General features: G+C 36.9%; 1 protein-coding gene across 1 annotated transcript; it reads right to left on the reverse strand.

The window, feature by feature from the left end:
- Window positions 1-7,421: 7,421 nt before the first annotated feature.
- Window positions 7,422-17,800, reverse strand: LOC117402440 (2-aminomuconic semialdehyde dehydrogenase-like). The gene is made up of 7 exons (XM_034003575.2): window positions 17,509-17,800; window positions 16,215-16,362; window positions 14,896-15,051; window positions 13,947-14,096; window positions 13,032-13,288; window positions 11,724-11,885; window positions 7,422-10,078 (listed from the first exon to the last, which is right to left on the reverse strand). Exons 1-7 carry the CDS (start codon window positions 17,653-17,655, stop codon window positions 9,626-9,628), a joined length of 1,473 nt encoding a protein of 490 aa, XP_033859466.1. The 5' UTR covers window positions 17,656-17,800; the 3' UTR covers window positions 7,422-9,625.
- Between the last annotated feature and the right edge of the window lie 432 nt (window positions 17,801-18,232).

The following is an 18,232-nucleotide window of genomic DNA, read 5'->3' on the forward strand; positions in this document are numbered from 1 at the left end:
AAAACTCTAAGATGCTTTAGAATTCCGAATGAGCATTTGGAAATTATGGAAGAGATAAAGGAGGCAAAGCACTTAAGGAAACATTATCAGCATCTGTAAGTGCCTGCACATGCATGGCTAGGAAAGCAGTTTGTGGACGACGTTTCACAAATATGTGCACCCTCTTCTGATTATCTCTCAAACTCCAGTTATGTTTAGATTAATGATCACGCCCTGCAATAAATGCTAATTGTGTTAGTTTTTTCATAAAAGACCTGGAGACAGTCATGCCTACATAATGTAGTTACTGGCTGGACTGAAATTAAACTACATTAACTGAAATGTAAATGGCACCATTTTTCGCTGCCACTGCCCTGAGCCACCCTGTATGGAGCTTTACTGAATTAAACTTAGCAGACAGGTCTGTAATAAGTGATGCATGTGATGATAAGTTTGGTGTTACAATAGCACCCCCTTGTGTTTTTGTCATTGCCTTTGTTGCCATTAATAACTTGCTTTAGTATGCATACACCTATAGCCAAAGCTTTTGCATCACCCTATAGAATGAACTAATTTTGCTTCACAAAGTTGAATGAAACCTGCTGAATAATGTTACGTTAACATATTGAATTACATATTGTTTTGTAGTTTTCCATATAAATGCAAAACTGACAGAAATTGAAAAACGTGACATTTTGAAATCCAATATGAAATGCTGTACTACTATTATGGCTTCCGGTAGACCATTTTGCACTTCTATTAACTACATACTGTACAGCAAACATGTATTTTAATTTTAAACAGACATCTGGTACTACACTAGGTTAAAGAACATTCTCAGTGGTCTTACCTTGCTTTCCAAAAAGTCTGTCATTTCACCCCAGCACTGGGTCATAGCATGTTACTGGCTAAAAGGAGCGCAAGAGTCTAAAAGCATGACAGAGATGTATTTAACTTAAATATGTACCACATAACATATTTTAAAATGAAAATACATGTTTGCTAAAATAAGTGAGACTTGCATGGCAGAGGACAAGCATGGAACTAGTTTGCTAGCTACTAGTACTTTAATTTGTCAAGCAGTTATATAGCAATTAAACAAATGGTGGTTTTCCGATGTAACACTCTTGTTTACTGTAGTTTAACAGCAGATTTTCAAGCTCATTAGAATAATAATGAAAACAAAATCTCAATTTAGGATCCCAGGCATATATTGGCAAGGTCAAGTCTCATATGTCGAAGCAGGAAGGAAAGTGGAACAGCAATCGACAATAATAAGAGACTTCTGTTCTAGCGTGGGCGTATCATGCTCATGCCAAAATGAGATTGCTCAAGGCCCTGGCACACTGAATAAGTGCAGTACAGATACGTGGTTTACTCATTACAGGAACTATCAGCTGAATCTAACACTAACCCTAACGCTAATAAAGCCCTGTGTATGAGTAAAAATCTGTTCAACATCCGCTCGGTAGCAGGCACTTTAATATCAGGGGGCACTGGCACTGCATGCTACAGTGGGTGACATGCTCAAGGAAGTACGGGTTAGGGTTGAGAGAAAGGGACACATTACTATTATTAAAGCTTTTGCTTCTTTGAAAAGTTGGAACTTTATTGGAATTAAACAGAAAACATTTACCGTAATGGTTCGGAAGTAGAAAACTTTAGGGACCCCAAAGGTTGCCTTTAATAGTTTGTTTGATCCCTTTTAAAAAAGGATCTTACCCCAAAAATCATATTCTTTTGTAATTTTGTAGCCAAAACAAGAAAGAATTGATGTCAATAAGGCTTGGATGTTTTATAAAACCTTACAATTCTGCTCAAAAAGGTCACAAGGGTAGAAAATACACCTTAAACTTCACTCTGCTAACTAAGTATAGTTATGACTTCTGCTTTCCAGTTTTTATTTTTCCCATTTCTTAAAGTTTATTTTTAGACATTGTCAGGCTTTTGTACAGTTTTGTGTTTCGATTTTTTTTTTTTTTTATGCAGCCCAAAATCTCAATTTACTGGTCCATTCTGGTATTGCCCAAAATACTCTGCTGGGATTTCGATGTGTGAGGCATCCTGAGAACTGCTCAAATCTAATAGCAGGACACATGGGAATCACAGTGAGCTCTCTACCTCTTGCAGCAAATACAGTAAACAGCACCATGAACATGGTTCTTTCACTGGTTTTTATTCATGGTTGTTTTACCTGTGTTTTATTAGTTATAACCTATAGTCAAAAGCCCTACTGACAGTTCATCTAATTGAAATATTTAGACTTTTCAATAGGTTAAGGGTAACCACCAGGCTTGATTGAACTCAAATCCAGAAAGAATTTACTTCGAAGAGAAGTCCGCTCTTCTGCTCCAATAGCTTAAAAGCGACATTACAATAGCTTTTTCAATCTTGATCTCTCTTCCTCTGCCCCTCCGCCTCTTTTCTGTTTCCGTTTCCATGAGGAGGGTGGTTCTTTTTGATGAGGGCCGCTCCTTTCGAGGCTAAGTGAAAGGTGAAAGGCTGCTAGGCCACAGCTGTTCTATTAATGATTTAGATTTATTTCACAAATAATGCTGTTGTCATGTATCTTACATTTTCTGGATAATAATAGTGTTGTGTTCTTACTCATAAAAGCATTCTGACTTTGTGTATCATGGTTTTTATCTCCACAAGCTGAGTAGGCAGATAGTTTGCAACTATTTATCATCAAGAGGAAGATGACTGGATCAGTCTGACAATACAGTGATAGTGGTTCAAGGATATACGGGAAGATGCTCCTGTAAAACATGATTAGAAGTCATTAGTTATCTTTTGCCAAGAGTTCAATTTAGCTTGAACTACAATGAAAGTTTAGTTAAGAAAAGAATAGCAAGCCTGCTATCAAACAGGAAGGGCCTGTAAAGATAATAGACATATCTTGTAGGCTTTTTTTGTATTGATTTCAACTAGTCAAAGTCCTTTGCAAGTGGTTAATGATGGTTACCTCTGAAATCGGCACAGAATAAACCACCATACAGATAGAACTACAGCACTTATAAAAAAGTTTCACTTTTTGACATAATTACAGGCTCTTTTAACACTCCTTACAAAAAACACACCACCAATAATACTTCAGTAATTTTGCACGTACGACAACTGCAAAATACCCATAATAATACTGTAATGCAGTAAGTTACTCTATCATAAATTATACCTTATCCTGCAATAAACCTCTTGCAGTATATTTTGTAAGGGTATAACTTAAGAACAAAAAATGTACTGAAAGCAGTTTGGTATCATTGTTTATTTATTGCAGTATATCACAGTATATATTACCATTCCTGTCAATTTTGGAAAATACAAAAATCAGTATTTTTTTTTTTGGAAGGTGGTGGGGGTGGGGGGGTGATGACTTGATCCTTTGACATATAAAAGAGCTTTCTTCGTGTAGATTTCCACTACAAAGGTTTCAAAACGTGTAATTAAAATGAAATAAATATGTAAATGAAAATAAAGGGTAGCTAGTTTTTGCGTAAGAGTTTTTTGCAGGACAAGTCTGCATCTTATTCGCACTGTAAAGAGGCTACAACCATAACGTACGTTTTCGCAGTGTCATGCGCGGGTCGAAACGGCTACAAGGGGGCTGCGGTGGAGGGGTGTTAGGATCTCATGAAGTGAGCCCCAAAAAGTAAGACAGATTCTTTTTAGGCTGATCCTCCTGGCACCAAGACACCAAAGCAATGTTCCAGACCATGTCTTGGGTGGATCACGCTAATAGGAGCTACGTGACACCCAGGCTTATCTTCCAGGCCAGACTAACAAAACAATCATTTCCACTAGGAATTCCCGTACACGTACAGAATAACAGAATATGATTTTATCATGGCTATAACTCAGTTCTGACGCTTAAACCAGCATGCCTGAATTCTGACCTTTTTGGCAGTTCAAGATTTATGAAAGCACTCAGGTCTTGCAAGTCAACACAAAATTGTACAATCCACATGCCCGGACATAACCTTTTTCTGAGCATATTAAAAATTAACTAAATATGGAACTGGATTTCAATGACAGTTCATGTCAATTCAACAACGCATGTACAAAAAAAACAGCCACAGCCTCAAAATTAGAATATATTAGTTTATTTTACAGTCTCAAATGAAGGTATTGGCACCCTACACTTAAGATAAGATAATTCAAGAAAAGACCAAAATACACTATTTCTGGTAGTTTAACAATCTTTATATAAAAAAAAATAATAATAATATTTGTTTGTAACTAAGCTGCATTATAAAGTCAATAGTCAGAAAAAGAAGTTAGCGTTTCCAACTGTTGAAGAAGAATGTTTTGGCAACACAGCAGATGATGGTCAAGACAGAAAAGTTGGATTCACCTTTTTAGAAAATCACTCATGGCAAACTACAACAAAGGAAATGGCTACAGAACAGTATCAAAGAAATTTGAATACCAAAATACACAATCAGAGCAATAATCAAGAAGTACCACAGAACAAATTCAACTGAAACGCTTGGGCGTCCACAGAAAATTACAGGTAATGTAGCCAAGCATTGTTTATCAAATCTGTCTGAGGTGAAGGAAATATGCAAGACAGAACAGGCTCAAATTGCACCAACAAGATGTAACACACTGGTTAAGAATTATCATAAACATCATGATAAAAACAAAAGGAGGACACTCAAAATACGAAAGCAGGGGTGCCAATACTTTTGTCATGAATGAATACTTTAAATTAAATATGTTTGTTTGTTGTTTGATAAAGATTATTTGTAAAATTACTATAAGCTGTGTATTTTGTGTTTTTTTTTTTTTTTTTTTAAATGGTTAAAGTTTACTAAATGCGTGTCCTTAATCTGTTACCTTGAATTATGGTATAATAAACGTAGGGTGCCAATACTTTTGTCTGCAACCATATATTCTTGCTTCTGAGGAATTAGTAAGTCAATTAGCTAAACTCTGTGAACAAAGTTTTTGTTTGTAAATTGTAAAGAAAAGGCTGTTTAGTCACGTCATAGCCTTTTTATTATAGACAAAAAGCTTGTATAATAACAGTAGTTTACTTTCTTGGCTTTTTTTGTGGATAGTTTTAAAAGCTTTTCCTAGGTGTACACAGATCAGCAAACATGTTGATGTATATACTATATCCTGTGTTATCACAACACAGATATGACATTTTCAGCAGTATTACAGTAGTCTGGTATAAGACAACACTCCTTGGGAAGCAAGCAAAGTGTACTCTTAGCCAAAGTGTTCTATAAGACAGAGTTGACCACCAGATACAATATGCCAAGGCCAATCATGATATAAATCAACAAATAAAAATCTATTTATTACTTATGTCATGACGCACGAGCATCAACATATGAAATAAACAAAATAAGAGAAAAGCAATAGGCAAGCGTATGTTAATAAACTATGATAATAAACTAACTTTAATAAACAAACTGACAAACTAAATGAAGAATGCTCCCTACATACTGTAAAAATGCAGCAGATGCTCTAACAGGTTTATGAATACAAGAGAACTACTCAAAACAAGCATGAATTTTAACACAATGGTTATTAACACAGCCCACATGTTAAGAAAATACAGCAGCTGCTCTAGATTACTCTCGCGATGACAAGTCAGTTTTGAACAGATTGAATAAACCATTTGAATTTGAGTTTGATGATGAGTTATCAGGTTGCAATACAGTTCTGTATCAGTTTTGAATCGGTTAGCAACTAATTGCTATCTGTGCCAAAAAGGTGTTCTTTTAAGAGAAGTTCCTTGAGGCAGAGCATTGTTCCCTAAGCCGAAGTGTTATTTTAGGAGATGTTCCTATACACGGAGACTACTGTATTCACGTTGGTGGCACAGACGTGATGCCACAGATTGTTTGATTAGGTGAGAGAAAGTGGTATGCACAAGTGGAGGCCAATCCATGCTTAAATGAAACTCACAACAACCTTACGCCCACCACAAGTGCCAAGGTTTGGCCAACATGGTTTACAGAAAAACACACAGTAACAACAAGGTTATTGTCCAGGTTGGAAGACTGTTTTGAGAACAATGTCGGAAGCATTACAAGAATAGGAACAGCACATCCTAGAACATGATATGCTACAAAGCAATGGATCTGTACAGTATAACTAACAATAAGCAGGGAATTAACTGTTCTGAGTGTCATTGGCATGGAAAACTGCAGATTATTTCGACACTTTGACCCTGGTTAGCACTACTGTTTGAGCTACCTAATGTTACCTTTAGTGCTAATCGGGGTCTGTGAAACCATTTGTTCAGATGATACTAATTCAAAGCGTTATCAAACAGTTTCTTCTGTGAGCTTTATTTTATTTGTATGTTGCATTTGCTTTTATGGAAAGGGATTAACAAGTAAATGATCATTTAAGGGGAATTTCATCTCACATCTCTAATATAATCATAGTTTTCAGATGTGTCAGTTCTAAGTTTTAATATTAATGAGGCACACTCTTATAACATGCTTTTAAAGGATGTTATAAAAAATATTCAACATTTATTAATAACAAATTGCAACATAAGCAGAGCTAAGCATTGTATAAAAAAAAGTTAAAGTAAAATCCCATAGCTTTTGTCATGTTAAACAATGGTTAACTATGCTAAATACATAGTATAGCCCCTGGAACAGCATGGGAAAAGTGCAAAATTACTGTGCAAATGTATTGTGGTGAACTCTTAAAAGAGACACACTTATAGGTGTTTTATTTATTTTATTTGTTTTTTAATCTTAAAAGGAGTTGACCAAAGTTAACCCCAATCAAAGCTTTACGCGCAGGAGAGAAATTAGGGACAGGTAAGAGGACAGCTGGAGATGTACCAGAATTAGGACAGAGGGTAGGAGACACTCCTTTGCAGTGCTGAGGGTATGGAATGGGTTACTAGTTGTTAATGCTGAATCACTGGGACCCGACTTGACAAAGTTTTGAACCAGAGAAGCACAGATGGGCTGACTGGCTTTCTCTCGTTTGCAAAATGTTTTACGTTGTTATAAATGGATCCTTAAACTAATGAGTGACCCAATTCTCTTGTGGTAAGCCAGTGATTTGTTTTAAGTAAAGATTTGGTTTGAATTGGTCTTTCTTGACTGTTATAAACACTGCACCTTACTTAGAACACCGGCTTCATCACATTCACACCTCTGTAAAAACTGGGAAATTGTATGCTATGGGTTCGTGGACTGTTGTTTCTTTGTGTCTAGTTTTCAGTTCACTTGGATAACTAATAAATCATAGATATATATTTTTAATACTGTATTTCCAATGAGAATCATGGGATTTGTGGTGAATGGTAATTATAATTCTGGTGTCATTTGCTGCATTGTATCTCCCCGCTGTTAAAAGTTTACTTCACTATATCATTGTAAAAGCATACATGATTTTTTTTTTTTTTTAGTGGTCCCTTAGTTTTACATAATAAAAACACATGTTTCATAGATAGAGAAATGTTATGACTTTTGAATATTCTTTATTGGTATTCAGTATTTCATACAGATTTGAACCATAGACATGCTTTAATTTGGTAAAGGTGTAATATTAACCTGATTTGAGATTTAGTCTCATACCCACATTTCATTCATGTTAATTGTTTTCTGATTTGGATCAAAAGTTCATTAAGAAGCCTTAGTTCATTCATGTCTCAAGGCCTTTTTGTGTCATCAATGTGAGACTAAGTGTGAGACAGGGAGACTCATTTGATTATTAGCCTCACATTCATCACCTGTTATAACTTTCTAACTTTTATCCTCACAATGATGCAAAAATCACTTGTGGGTCTTTACTCTCTAGGCTTAATGTTTGAGGATGCTTAATGTTTGACTATGCTTTCCTAAATTCGTTTTCCATACTGTGGTGTGTTTGTAAAGGATCAGGCTTTTTTTTTTTTTTTCATGTTTGCTCATGGGGATCATCAGTGCAATGAAACTGTACTACGACTAGTGGAAAGCGCAGAGGCAGAGTGCACCACGCAGGCGTAAATTACGCCGTCGTTACTACTTTCAACTTAAACCCGACTTAAAAATTAATTCCACGCCAAGTGCAGCAAAGCAAAATCACCCCTGGTGTATAATGACGGAAATAGCCAATTAATTAATTCTATTAAAACGACAGTAATATTTAGTCAGAAGGCGGCAGCATTACTTTGGTTCATATACTGAAGGTCATCCCGTATTTAATCTATAAAACGAAGGCGGTTTTATTTTGGTAATCGATAGCGCCGATAGAGCTCAAGATCAAACATATCCAATGGATTAAATCTGTCCCATATGATTCTTTCTCGAAGCATGCACATCGGTACTGTAAATCAGTGGTTTTAAACCTTCTTTTTGAAACTGTACCCTTTCTGTCAGGAGGTTTCAGCTAAAGTACCCTTTACAATTTTCGATCACTGAATGGTACCACAGTTGCAATACAAGGCAGAATAATCTGGTTAACACATTTCTTTTTTCTCCCGTCTGCACTGTAAATGTTTATCACGTCACTATTTACTTCCCACCTCAGCATAATTGTGTGCCGTTTAAAATGTTTACAGTATCAAAAACATTAACCTCAAGATAAAACTATAGTTACTAAATAAAAATGATCCAAATGGACTCTGTATAACTTTATGTCGCTTTGCACTTTCTGACGTTTGTGTTTTCCTTCGTTTTTCTATTGCAAGTAAGAAATGTATCAAACACCGAACACATATTCAACCAGCCGCTATTGCTGTTAATAAAATCCAGCCGCGGTAATAAACAAAAACCGCCAAAGTATGAGTATTGTGATGACTATTTATGTTTACCGGAGCATTTATACTTCTAAACAATGCAGAAACACTGCTTCACTGATACAAATTGAAAACAGCAAACATCACGAGCAACACAGAGCACTCTCCAGGCACACTCGCCAGACGCCTGCTTCACCTATCAGAGTGGAAATCCACGCAATCGAAATCGCGCATGTGTACAAGTGGAAAATGTGGACGCGATAGATCCTGTTTTTATTATTATTATTATTATTATTAGGAGGTTAACTTTGAGCTGCTAAACAAATATTAAATAAGTATACATCGTGGTTTACAGACCATAATAACGTTAAAAAAAATCAAGATCATTATTTTCTCTTACTTTCATTTTTATTTGTGCATGTCGTCCTGCGTAACCCCTATGACCCTTAGAAGTACACGTACCCCCTGTTGAAAACCCCTGTTCTAAATCATCCAACCAATGTACTATTCCACCCATCTTTGGCTTTTGCTAAACTAAATGTTATTTTACAATATTCAAAGCTGATTTGCTTTTATATTTAACTGTCTGCCGCTATCCCCTATGTTATTTGACTGTCTACGCCAGCCTTCACCTACCCCCTAGCAGGCGTACAGTTACGACCCCTTTATGACCTGAAAAAGTCTTACGCCTGCTTGGTGCACTCCACCCCAGGAGAATAGTAAATAAAAGTAGCTTTCGAGTTAAGGTGAGTCAGGGGTGCAGGAATAATGGGCAAGTATTCAATGTTCTTCTAGTGGAAGAAACCAGTATCACTTGACCACGCCTTTAAAAACTGCTACAACAAACAGAAGCCTCTTTACAGCAGACCCCATTAATAGTCATTGCTCTCTATCCAGCTAAATCAACATAATTACAGGGGATTCATATTTTCTTCATTATGAATGTCAGTGTTTAATTGTGATGGTCTTGACCTCAGTAAAGAACTCAAAGGAATCCTTGCCTCCTTCCCGGCCCACCCCAGAAAACTTCATGCCACCGAACGGCAGACTGAGGTCTCGGATTAGCCAGCAGTTGGTCCACACCATCCCAGCCTGCAGTTTCTTGGCCACGCGGTGGACTCGGCCCACGTCTCTCGACCACACTGTGGCTCCCAGACCATACTTGACGTTATTGGCCCTCTGGATGACCTCCTCCTCATTCTCAAATGGGACCACACAAGTCACAGGGCCAAAGATCTCCTCCTGCATGCAGCGCGACTCATCCGCCACCCCTGTAATCACCGTGGGCAACATGAAGTAGCCAGTCTGGTTCTTGACTGGGAGGTCCAGGGAACTCACTCCTTCACCACACAGCACTTTGCCTCCCTCTGTCTGAGCTATCGTCACATAACCCTTTACCTGGGGAAATACAATTGAGCCAGACTGAGATAAGAGCTTTGTATATTCAGGGTGGTCATGAGCACATTGCAGAGGGTACTCCATTAAATGTAGGCAAGTTTGTTCAGCATATTTGCCCAGAAACCTCTTTACAGCAGATCAGCGATGGAACATGATAACTTCAACATCTACTCAGTGGAAAACACTTAAAGTTGCCAATAAGTGGAGCTAGGAAATTTAAAATTAGGAGTATATTAAATCACCATATTACACTACAAAAGGTATACATATTTTTTTATGTCAACCCCTCAAAATGAAGAGAAAGCTGACTATAACGTCGTTATCATACTACTGTAACATTTAATTTTTGCAATTTAATGAGATACTTGGAAGTTCAGAGCAGCCATTTATTTGGTTTAATTTACACAGGGCTCTATTCACAAAATGTGAATGTAGGTTATTTAAAAAAAAAAAAAATGATATCATAAAAAAAATGGATAATCAAGAATGTTTTCTTGACTAATGCTGCACTCACACCGGGTTTGTTTAGTTTGAAATAATGTATCGGTGTGCTTGCTGTTCACACTTATCTGCGAGCAAAGGGACCGAGTTTGTTTGGATGCGAGCTAAGGGTTTTTTTTGTTGTTGTCTTTTTTAATTTTTTTCAGGACCAGTTCATTTGTGTTCACAATGCAGTTTGCAAGTGCACTCGCCTCTTATATATATATATGGTATGTGAACCAGATGTTTACAATATCCTGAAAGTATCTTGAAAGATGGCAGCTATTGAAGTATTGCTCCAGTTTTTAATAGCATATGTTAGATTCTTACATATTGCTGTGGATGAAAGCAGGGGAACAGGGCCGCACTTCACTAATTGAATTCATGCATGTGTTGATTGCCTGCTGTTCTCCTACTGTAGGCACTAAACAAAGTAATTTGAGAAAAAAACAGAATATATTTAACTATTTTTGTGACCAAACTGTAGTTTCTTGCACTACAGTCCATTTAGTTTAGGGTTACCAGATTTGCAGTGAAAAACTTTTTTTTCTTCAATTCACTGACATCTTAGCAACTCTAAAGATGTTAAAATAATAGTATATAATAACAGAATAATAGTTTAAAAATGAAACATCGGGTGTATTCATGGTAGATGATAACTCATTATTTTCTTTATATTGGCATCTCAAAACATGTTAAAATTTACAAAAAGAAAGAAATAGATGAGCTAGTACTATAACCATTTAAACATGATAAACACATATCAGAATGATTAAACAAACAATCCATAAGATTGTTTATTTTATTTTTGAATGGCCCTAACACAACTTAATACATTACTCTGCTATTAACTTGTTGAGCACGCTGATACAATTTTGTACCGTACCATACCGAGTGCGGACCGAACCCTCTAAATAGACCCAGTGTGTACACAGCCTAAGCCAATAACAGTTTCATCAATAACTAACTGGATATCAAAATTAATAAAAACAGAAGAGCTTTGTGCATAGAGCCCCTACTCTGCTACACAGTGAGTTTATGCTTTACTTATGTGCAGAAAGATGCTTGTGCCACTTCCATATGCAGTATATACTAACCCTGAAGAAAACCTCACAGCTTGTTCTGTGCCAGTGTGGACTATGCCAGCCCTGTATATACACAATACCTTTTCTAGGTGCTCCTTGCTAATAAGAGCTCCCATGTTGGCTGTGGCATCCAAGGGAACTCCAGTTTTCCACTTCCGGGCAGCTTCTACAAACCTCTGCAAGAACTCATTGAAGATACCCTTCTGAACAAAGATCCTGCTGGTGCATAGACAGATCTCCCCCTGTACAATCAGGTAACATGTGATTAATTGAATCTACACTCAAGAATAATATACAAACTCCAAAAACAATCCAAAGGATTTGACTGCAAATTTGGTTGTACTCATACCCCCCAATCAGATATTTGCATCAAAACTGAAGATATTTCATTTGCAAAATCTGTAGGTACTACATATCTATTTAGTGTGCAAAGAGTTCCCTCTTGTGGTCATTTGAACTATTACAGCCTGACCTATTTTCTTTGAACTTCACAGTATATTACTACATAACCAGCCATTTATTCGTAAAATATTGGCAAAAGTCTTCTGTTGATGAAACATAGACTTTTCAAAATTATAATTATCTACAAATAACCTAAGGAAATATATATACAACTCAATTTGTCTCTAAAGGGTACATCTGTATTGGATGATAAGTGACCCAATCGTGTATTCAGGGGATGCTTAAACCTGTACATTTTTTAAATGGTATTGTGGATCAGTTCCCAAACCGTCTGTATGAAAACAGAGAAAGGATGGCTTGCATTCATTATATTTATAACATGTGTAACTCTCCTGACTACAGTGACTACAGGAAAGTCTACTCTGGTGGTATTAATAAAAGCCTGCACACAATAAGATCCAACTAGGAGTAATGCCATTCCACTCCATCTGCATTACAGCATATGCCTGAGCTCTCTGACTGGAGCTTTCAGGATGGCTGTTTGTTTGGCTATGATAATAGATACAGGGCAAGCTTCTCCTTTATGTATGTGCATTCTGTACCATGCTTGTCAATGCCCCTGTATTTGCTTGAGTTTCTTTTTGTACCTTGTGTGTATTTTTAAACAAAATGTTCCAGATGATATTCTAACTTTTTACATTCAAGTATCACATTTATTGTAGCGCTTTTAGATATCTTAAATATATCAAACTGAATAACTGGGTCAAATCTATTTGATAATGGAATAAGTGTTTTTTTTTATTATTATTGTTACCAACGTTACCTTAGGTTTCTTTGAATCGGTTTAATAGAGCACGAGCCACCTTGTGGATAAACTTATTTTCTTTTATCAAAGATATTGAAGGAAAATTCAAGTCAGACAATAACTCTGCTGTGCTGTGAAAACTATCTGGCCAGAAAACAGGTCAAGAAAAATAGCCGTCTACCTGGTTAGAGAAGCTGGAACTGACAGTAGTGGGGATGCACTCATCCAGGTTGGCATCTTCGAAGACAATGGCAGGGTTCTTGCCCCCCAGCTCCATGGACAGCCTCTTGCAGTAGGGGGCACTCTGCTGGGTGATACGCTGTGCAGTGGCTGTGCTCCCGGTGAAGGAGATCAGGGGAACGTCGGGGTGAGAAACAAGAGCCTCCCCGGCCTTGGGGCCCGTCCCAAACACGACATTCACCACCCCCGCCGGGACCCCTGCAGAAGCCAGTCCTCAGGTTAGGCAATCAGAAACTGCCATTACAGACATATCAGTAACACCTACAGTTATCACTCTGCATGACTGCTCAGTGGTCTGAAGTATGTAAATAGGGAAACCTCTTCTATAACAAATTAGACTTAAGGTTTCTAGGTAATCTGTATTTAGTCGTGTTTCATGCATTCAATCATACAACATTGCATACAACATAATAATATACAGTATTACTTTTTCTAACATGCTGCAGCAAAAGCTTGAATAAAGATCACGCACATAAGCCTGTATGATTATTCTGCTGTATAGAAAACAAGCGATTCCTGTATTTGCTATGGGCTTAAAATTTGTCAGCTTTTTCAGAAAAACTAAAGAAGTCACAGATTTTAAAGACAACTTTTTTTTTTAACTCTCTTCCAGTATTTTCAACTATTTATAGAAACCACAATTTGCTAACCTCCCACCATACAGATCTCTGAAAAATGATAATGCAAAAACACACAGACGTCAGCTACAGCGGCCTGTGTTGCGGTTGATCAAAAAGGTAGTTGATGCCATCTTTTGGTTCCTGATGGGCAGGATGAATTTCATAGCTCTGAAAGGAATGACTTGGCAGAGCACAACCCTGCATATACCCCATTGGCAGCTGCCGTGATAAACAACCTGCTTCATCTAAGAGCTTGCACATCATCCAGGCAGTGACTGAGGTCATCTCGCTAGGCTTGGCCACCACTGTGTTACCCATTGCGATAGCCGGGGCAATCTTCCATGTCAGCAAATACAAGGGAAAATTCCAGGGGCTAATGAGACCAGCTGCCATGAGAGAAAAAAAAGAGCATACAAACTTACTTTTTTTAAAAAAACATTTTTATATAGCTTGAACTATTCCTGCAAAACAACTGTAGCCACCAGAGATGTCAATTTTGTCACAGTTCATTTTACTTTTGGTTGAGAAAAAGGATCCTCCAATGTTAGCAGAGCACCAGCAAGTTATTTTTTCTCATATGTTTAAAACTTTGAATGACAAATGGTACAGAAAGACAGCACCACAATGTAAAAATATGTTTTTATTTGTTACTGCATTCCCCCAGATTGCAACTATGTGCACAATTCATTCAAATACAATAGAAACAATACAACAAATGTATCTTCTGTAATTATTATTATAATAAATCATATATTTTGACATCGCAAGAATACAACCATAAATAGAAAAAAAGATCATCAATATGCAGTAATAAAACTCATCATTATAAATTAATAAAACATAATTCATTAAAAGCTCCAAGCCCAGCTTATTCCAAGGGGTTGATGAACAAAAAAAAGCATCCCCCAGGAGAATATAGTAGAATTGAATATTACTGAGGTAATAATAGAATACAGCTGTGCACCAATTTTAAAGACGCTATCTTATTAATGTGTGTGGTCTCGTTTGTATCACATGGATTAAAATGTTCCATGACCACAACATTGTTGCATTCTTCAGTCACAATGTTATGTTTCCTTCACACTGAATATATGCAGTCGGCATCTCAAATGGTTTATGAGATATTAACAGTCATAGTAGCGACGGGTTTACAAAATACGTTTTTTCATTGAACTGTAGTCTTACCTACTCCCACTGGAGTGCGCACTGTATAGTGCATACAGCCCATGTGGTCCATCTGAGTGCATTCGGTTGTATGGTGGAGGATAGAGGATGCAAAGAATCTGAAGTTATAAGAAGATCGGGGAATATCTACAGTTCGGGCATAAGTAAGTGTTTTCCCTGTAATATATATAAAAAAAAATATGTATGTTCAGTTACATCGCCTAACACAAGAATTGTCTCTCTCACATTTCCTATACACACAAGAGATACAATTAAGACAGATCAATCAAGTAAACAGTATACCATAAGAGACAGTTGGGTCTCAAATACCAAACAGTGAATTATGGGTTGGAGACATGTACTACATCCTACCTAAGCAGAGGCAGACCTGGCTGCAACAGCGTTACAGCACAGCCTGTTTCAATTAGATCTGGAGCTCAACACGTTTTTGAAATGAGCAAAAAATGTACATCTTGTCCCTTATTGACATGCTCTGAGGTTTTTTTTTAATTTTATTGTAAAACAGGTTCAATTTCCACTGCTACAGCTGTCATCTCTGTATGCTTCTGCTTTTTACAGTGATGTAAAAAAGAACATGACTGGCTACTGAAAAGCACACATCACAGACACTGGGTATGCACCGGGAAGTACCTTGTATTGTGACTGGATCAAATTAAAAACAACATTCATACTGCAATGATGTTAGTAGAGGTTTGTGTTGAACCTTGGATCTGTTGAATAACCTGAACCCCCTGAGCCTGAGATCAATCACTGCTGTGATACTTCATAGTACAACACCCCTGACCACTAAATATTATTGAGTCAAGTTCTACAATGTGTCTTAAAAAAATGCACAAGTTAACTGTTCGCACATTTTAGTTTTACAGGTATTAAGGTATAAATACAGTACTGTACATACAACACAAATAACCTCCATTTAACATACATTGTTACCATATGTAAGAGGTTTCTGTTTGTATTGATACTGATACTGAGCACTTAAAATTAATGCAGAATGAGAACTGATAAGTATCTTTTGTCAAATGCCCCACTCTTTATTTACTATTTGTGATATTTCTCTATTTTACCCAAAGTGAAGATATGAAAATAAGTCTGACAAGCCGGTGCAACTCATTATCTTCTGGGAAAGGGCTGTTTTATCTGACATTTTTCATTCAGTTAATCAGTTTATTTCTAATTTCTATTTGGTTTATCATAAAAATGTAAAAAGCAATCCACCATTATTGTCCACTATTATAATTCACAAAGGACTAGCATGCCAGTAAATAGATAGTACTGCAGTGCCCCTGGTACACTAGTGCTTAATCTAGCGTTTCGACCTTGGTCTTTAGACTCTGCTTGTGCAAACTCTTCCCGGTGGGCGTCGATGAGATCAGCAAGTTTATTCAGCACCTGAGACCTCTCTTGGGGGCTCTTGCAGGACCAGGCAGGAAAAGCCTCCTTGGCTGCCTTCACTGCTGCATCAACCTTTGAGAAAATGAGTTTATTCATGAATGTTAAAAAAAACTAAAAGTACCAAAATATAAGTATTGGATTGTGTGAGAGGATCACTGTTGTGCTGGCAAATGCGTGTCACATGCTGATCAGTCACAACATTAGTGTGAAATACTGTACGTCTGTCCAAGAAAGGGTCAGGGACATCACTTTTCACCACTTTAATACACAATACAGGCCAGCCTCGATCTTCATTAAGTTTGGTCACCAAGATAAAGAAAGTTATATCTGTGTTACCCAGGTGCCAAACCCTCAATACTGCCAAACAGATGGAATTTGCTTTTTCAAGTAGAACACCTGATCACACTGTTTATCAGAAGTGCACTTGGATTGGATGCAGTTGAGAGACTTGCATAACTCTCTTTTGGGATTTTGCTATGTTTAGTTTGGTGAAGGTACAAATAAATTATTAACATTGAAGCTGTTTAAATATTACCTACATTCAGTGCACAGTACCAAAGGTTGCCTGTGAATCATCAAAAAATAATTTTCAATGATTAGCATACATGTACCTAAATCAAAAATACTGTTTATAGTTTAATATCATATTATGATTTGAATTACTGTATATTTTACAAAGGCAGATTTCAAAGGGCCAATACAAATTAGAGATTATATTCCACATTTTAAGATGCTGACCTACGTTTTGGTGTTTTTAAAGACATTCATAACAGGCTTATTAAAAAAAAAAAAAAAAAAAAAAAAAAAACTGTACTACTGTATGCGTTACCATCAAAACTGTATATGCCTTTTCTGGCATATTGTTTACTTAGTTATTTAAAAAAAAAAAAAAAAAAACAGCCCGCTTTTAAGGCAGGACTTCTAAACCTGCCACAACGCAGACTGGAAACATAATACATACATTTTGCGTGCATAAGGCAACCACATTTCTGATAGTAACTCGATATGTCATCATCACGAGATAAAAGATCTCAGACAAGACAGTGTACTAGTCTTCACCTACAGACTAGTGAGTTCTCTACTACGAATCCTGCAGTAGAAACGTGACATGAAACGTGATAACAGCTCTGTCATTTACAGTCTCTAACTAAAGTATAATGCTTGTCATTTTATGCAACACAATGATTTCAATATTAAAATAACACATTCTGGTCTCACCTCCTCTTTGTCACTGTCAGGCACTTTGCAGTACACCTCTCCAACTGAAGGGTCATATGCATCTACATATTTTGTGCAAGGCAAAAATTTGCCTCCAATGTAGTTTTCCAGCATTAAGTGTGTCCTCTGATCTGCTATGTTGGGCATGATTGTTGTTTTAGTTTTTTTCTTTCTTTCTTCTATTTACCTACTAATAGAAATATGTAGCACAGCAAAATATATTAACTGCCTTCTAACACACAGGTACTATTGAACATGTTTGCTTTTATGCTGGCTGCCACACACTGGCCCCTCCCCTCAATTCCATAATTTCTTACTTGGATGGGAGTAGAAACCTTGGCCAATCGTCGTTGAATGTGGCTTTGTCAATTCTTCAAACCAATCGTACCACAGAAGGGGAGGGTAATTTAACTTGCTAACAGTCTAAGAAAACAATGACGTTTGCCCTATTTTTCTAAAGAATAGGCTGAAGGACGGATATGGGGATTTTCACAGGAATTTAGGTTGTATACTGGTAATTATATATTTTATTTATGTAGGTAACTCGTTTGAAATGTAAAAGAAAAGCATGTGTCTTACTTTGAAATTGATAAAACTGACTACATTTACTCATAATCCACTTAACAAGTTGTGGAAACCAGGCCCTATGTCCCACCTGTCTGTGTAAACTGTTGGAAATTCCAGAAACTGCTGGTGTGAGCATCTAAGAGTAGGGTATTTGAAC

This window comes from Acipenser ruthenus, chromosome 5 (assembly GCF_902713425.1).
Source record: "Acipenser ruthenus chromosome 5, fAciRut3.2 maternal haplotype, whole genome shotgun sequence".
NCBI classification, from domain to species: Eukaryota; Metazoa; Chordata; class Actinopteri; order Acipenseriformes; family Acipenseridae; genus Acipenser; species Acipenser ruthenus.

What these genes read in the sequence shown, in the direction of transcription:
- LOC117402440 (XM_034003575.2), bottom strand. Translation starts at nt 17,655, where the DNA reads ATGCCCAACATAGCAGATCAGAGGACACACTTAATGCTGGAAAACTAC. An exon ending in AGCAGAGTCTAAAGACCAAG is followed by an intron (nt 15,052 to 16,214) that starts GTCGAAACGCTA and finishes TATATATTACAG; the next exon opens with GGAAAACACTTACTTATGCC. An exon ending in GCAAGGAGCACCTAGAAAAG is followed by an intron (nt 10,079 to 11,723) that starts GTATTGTGTATA and finishes GTATTTCCCCAG; the next exon opens with GTAAAGGGTTATGTGACGAT.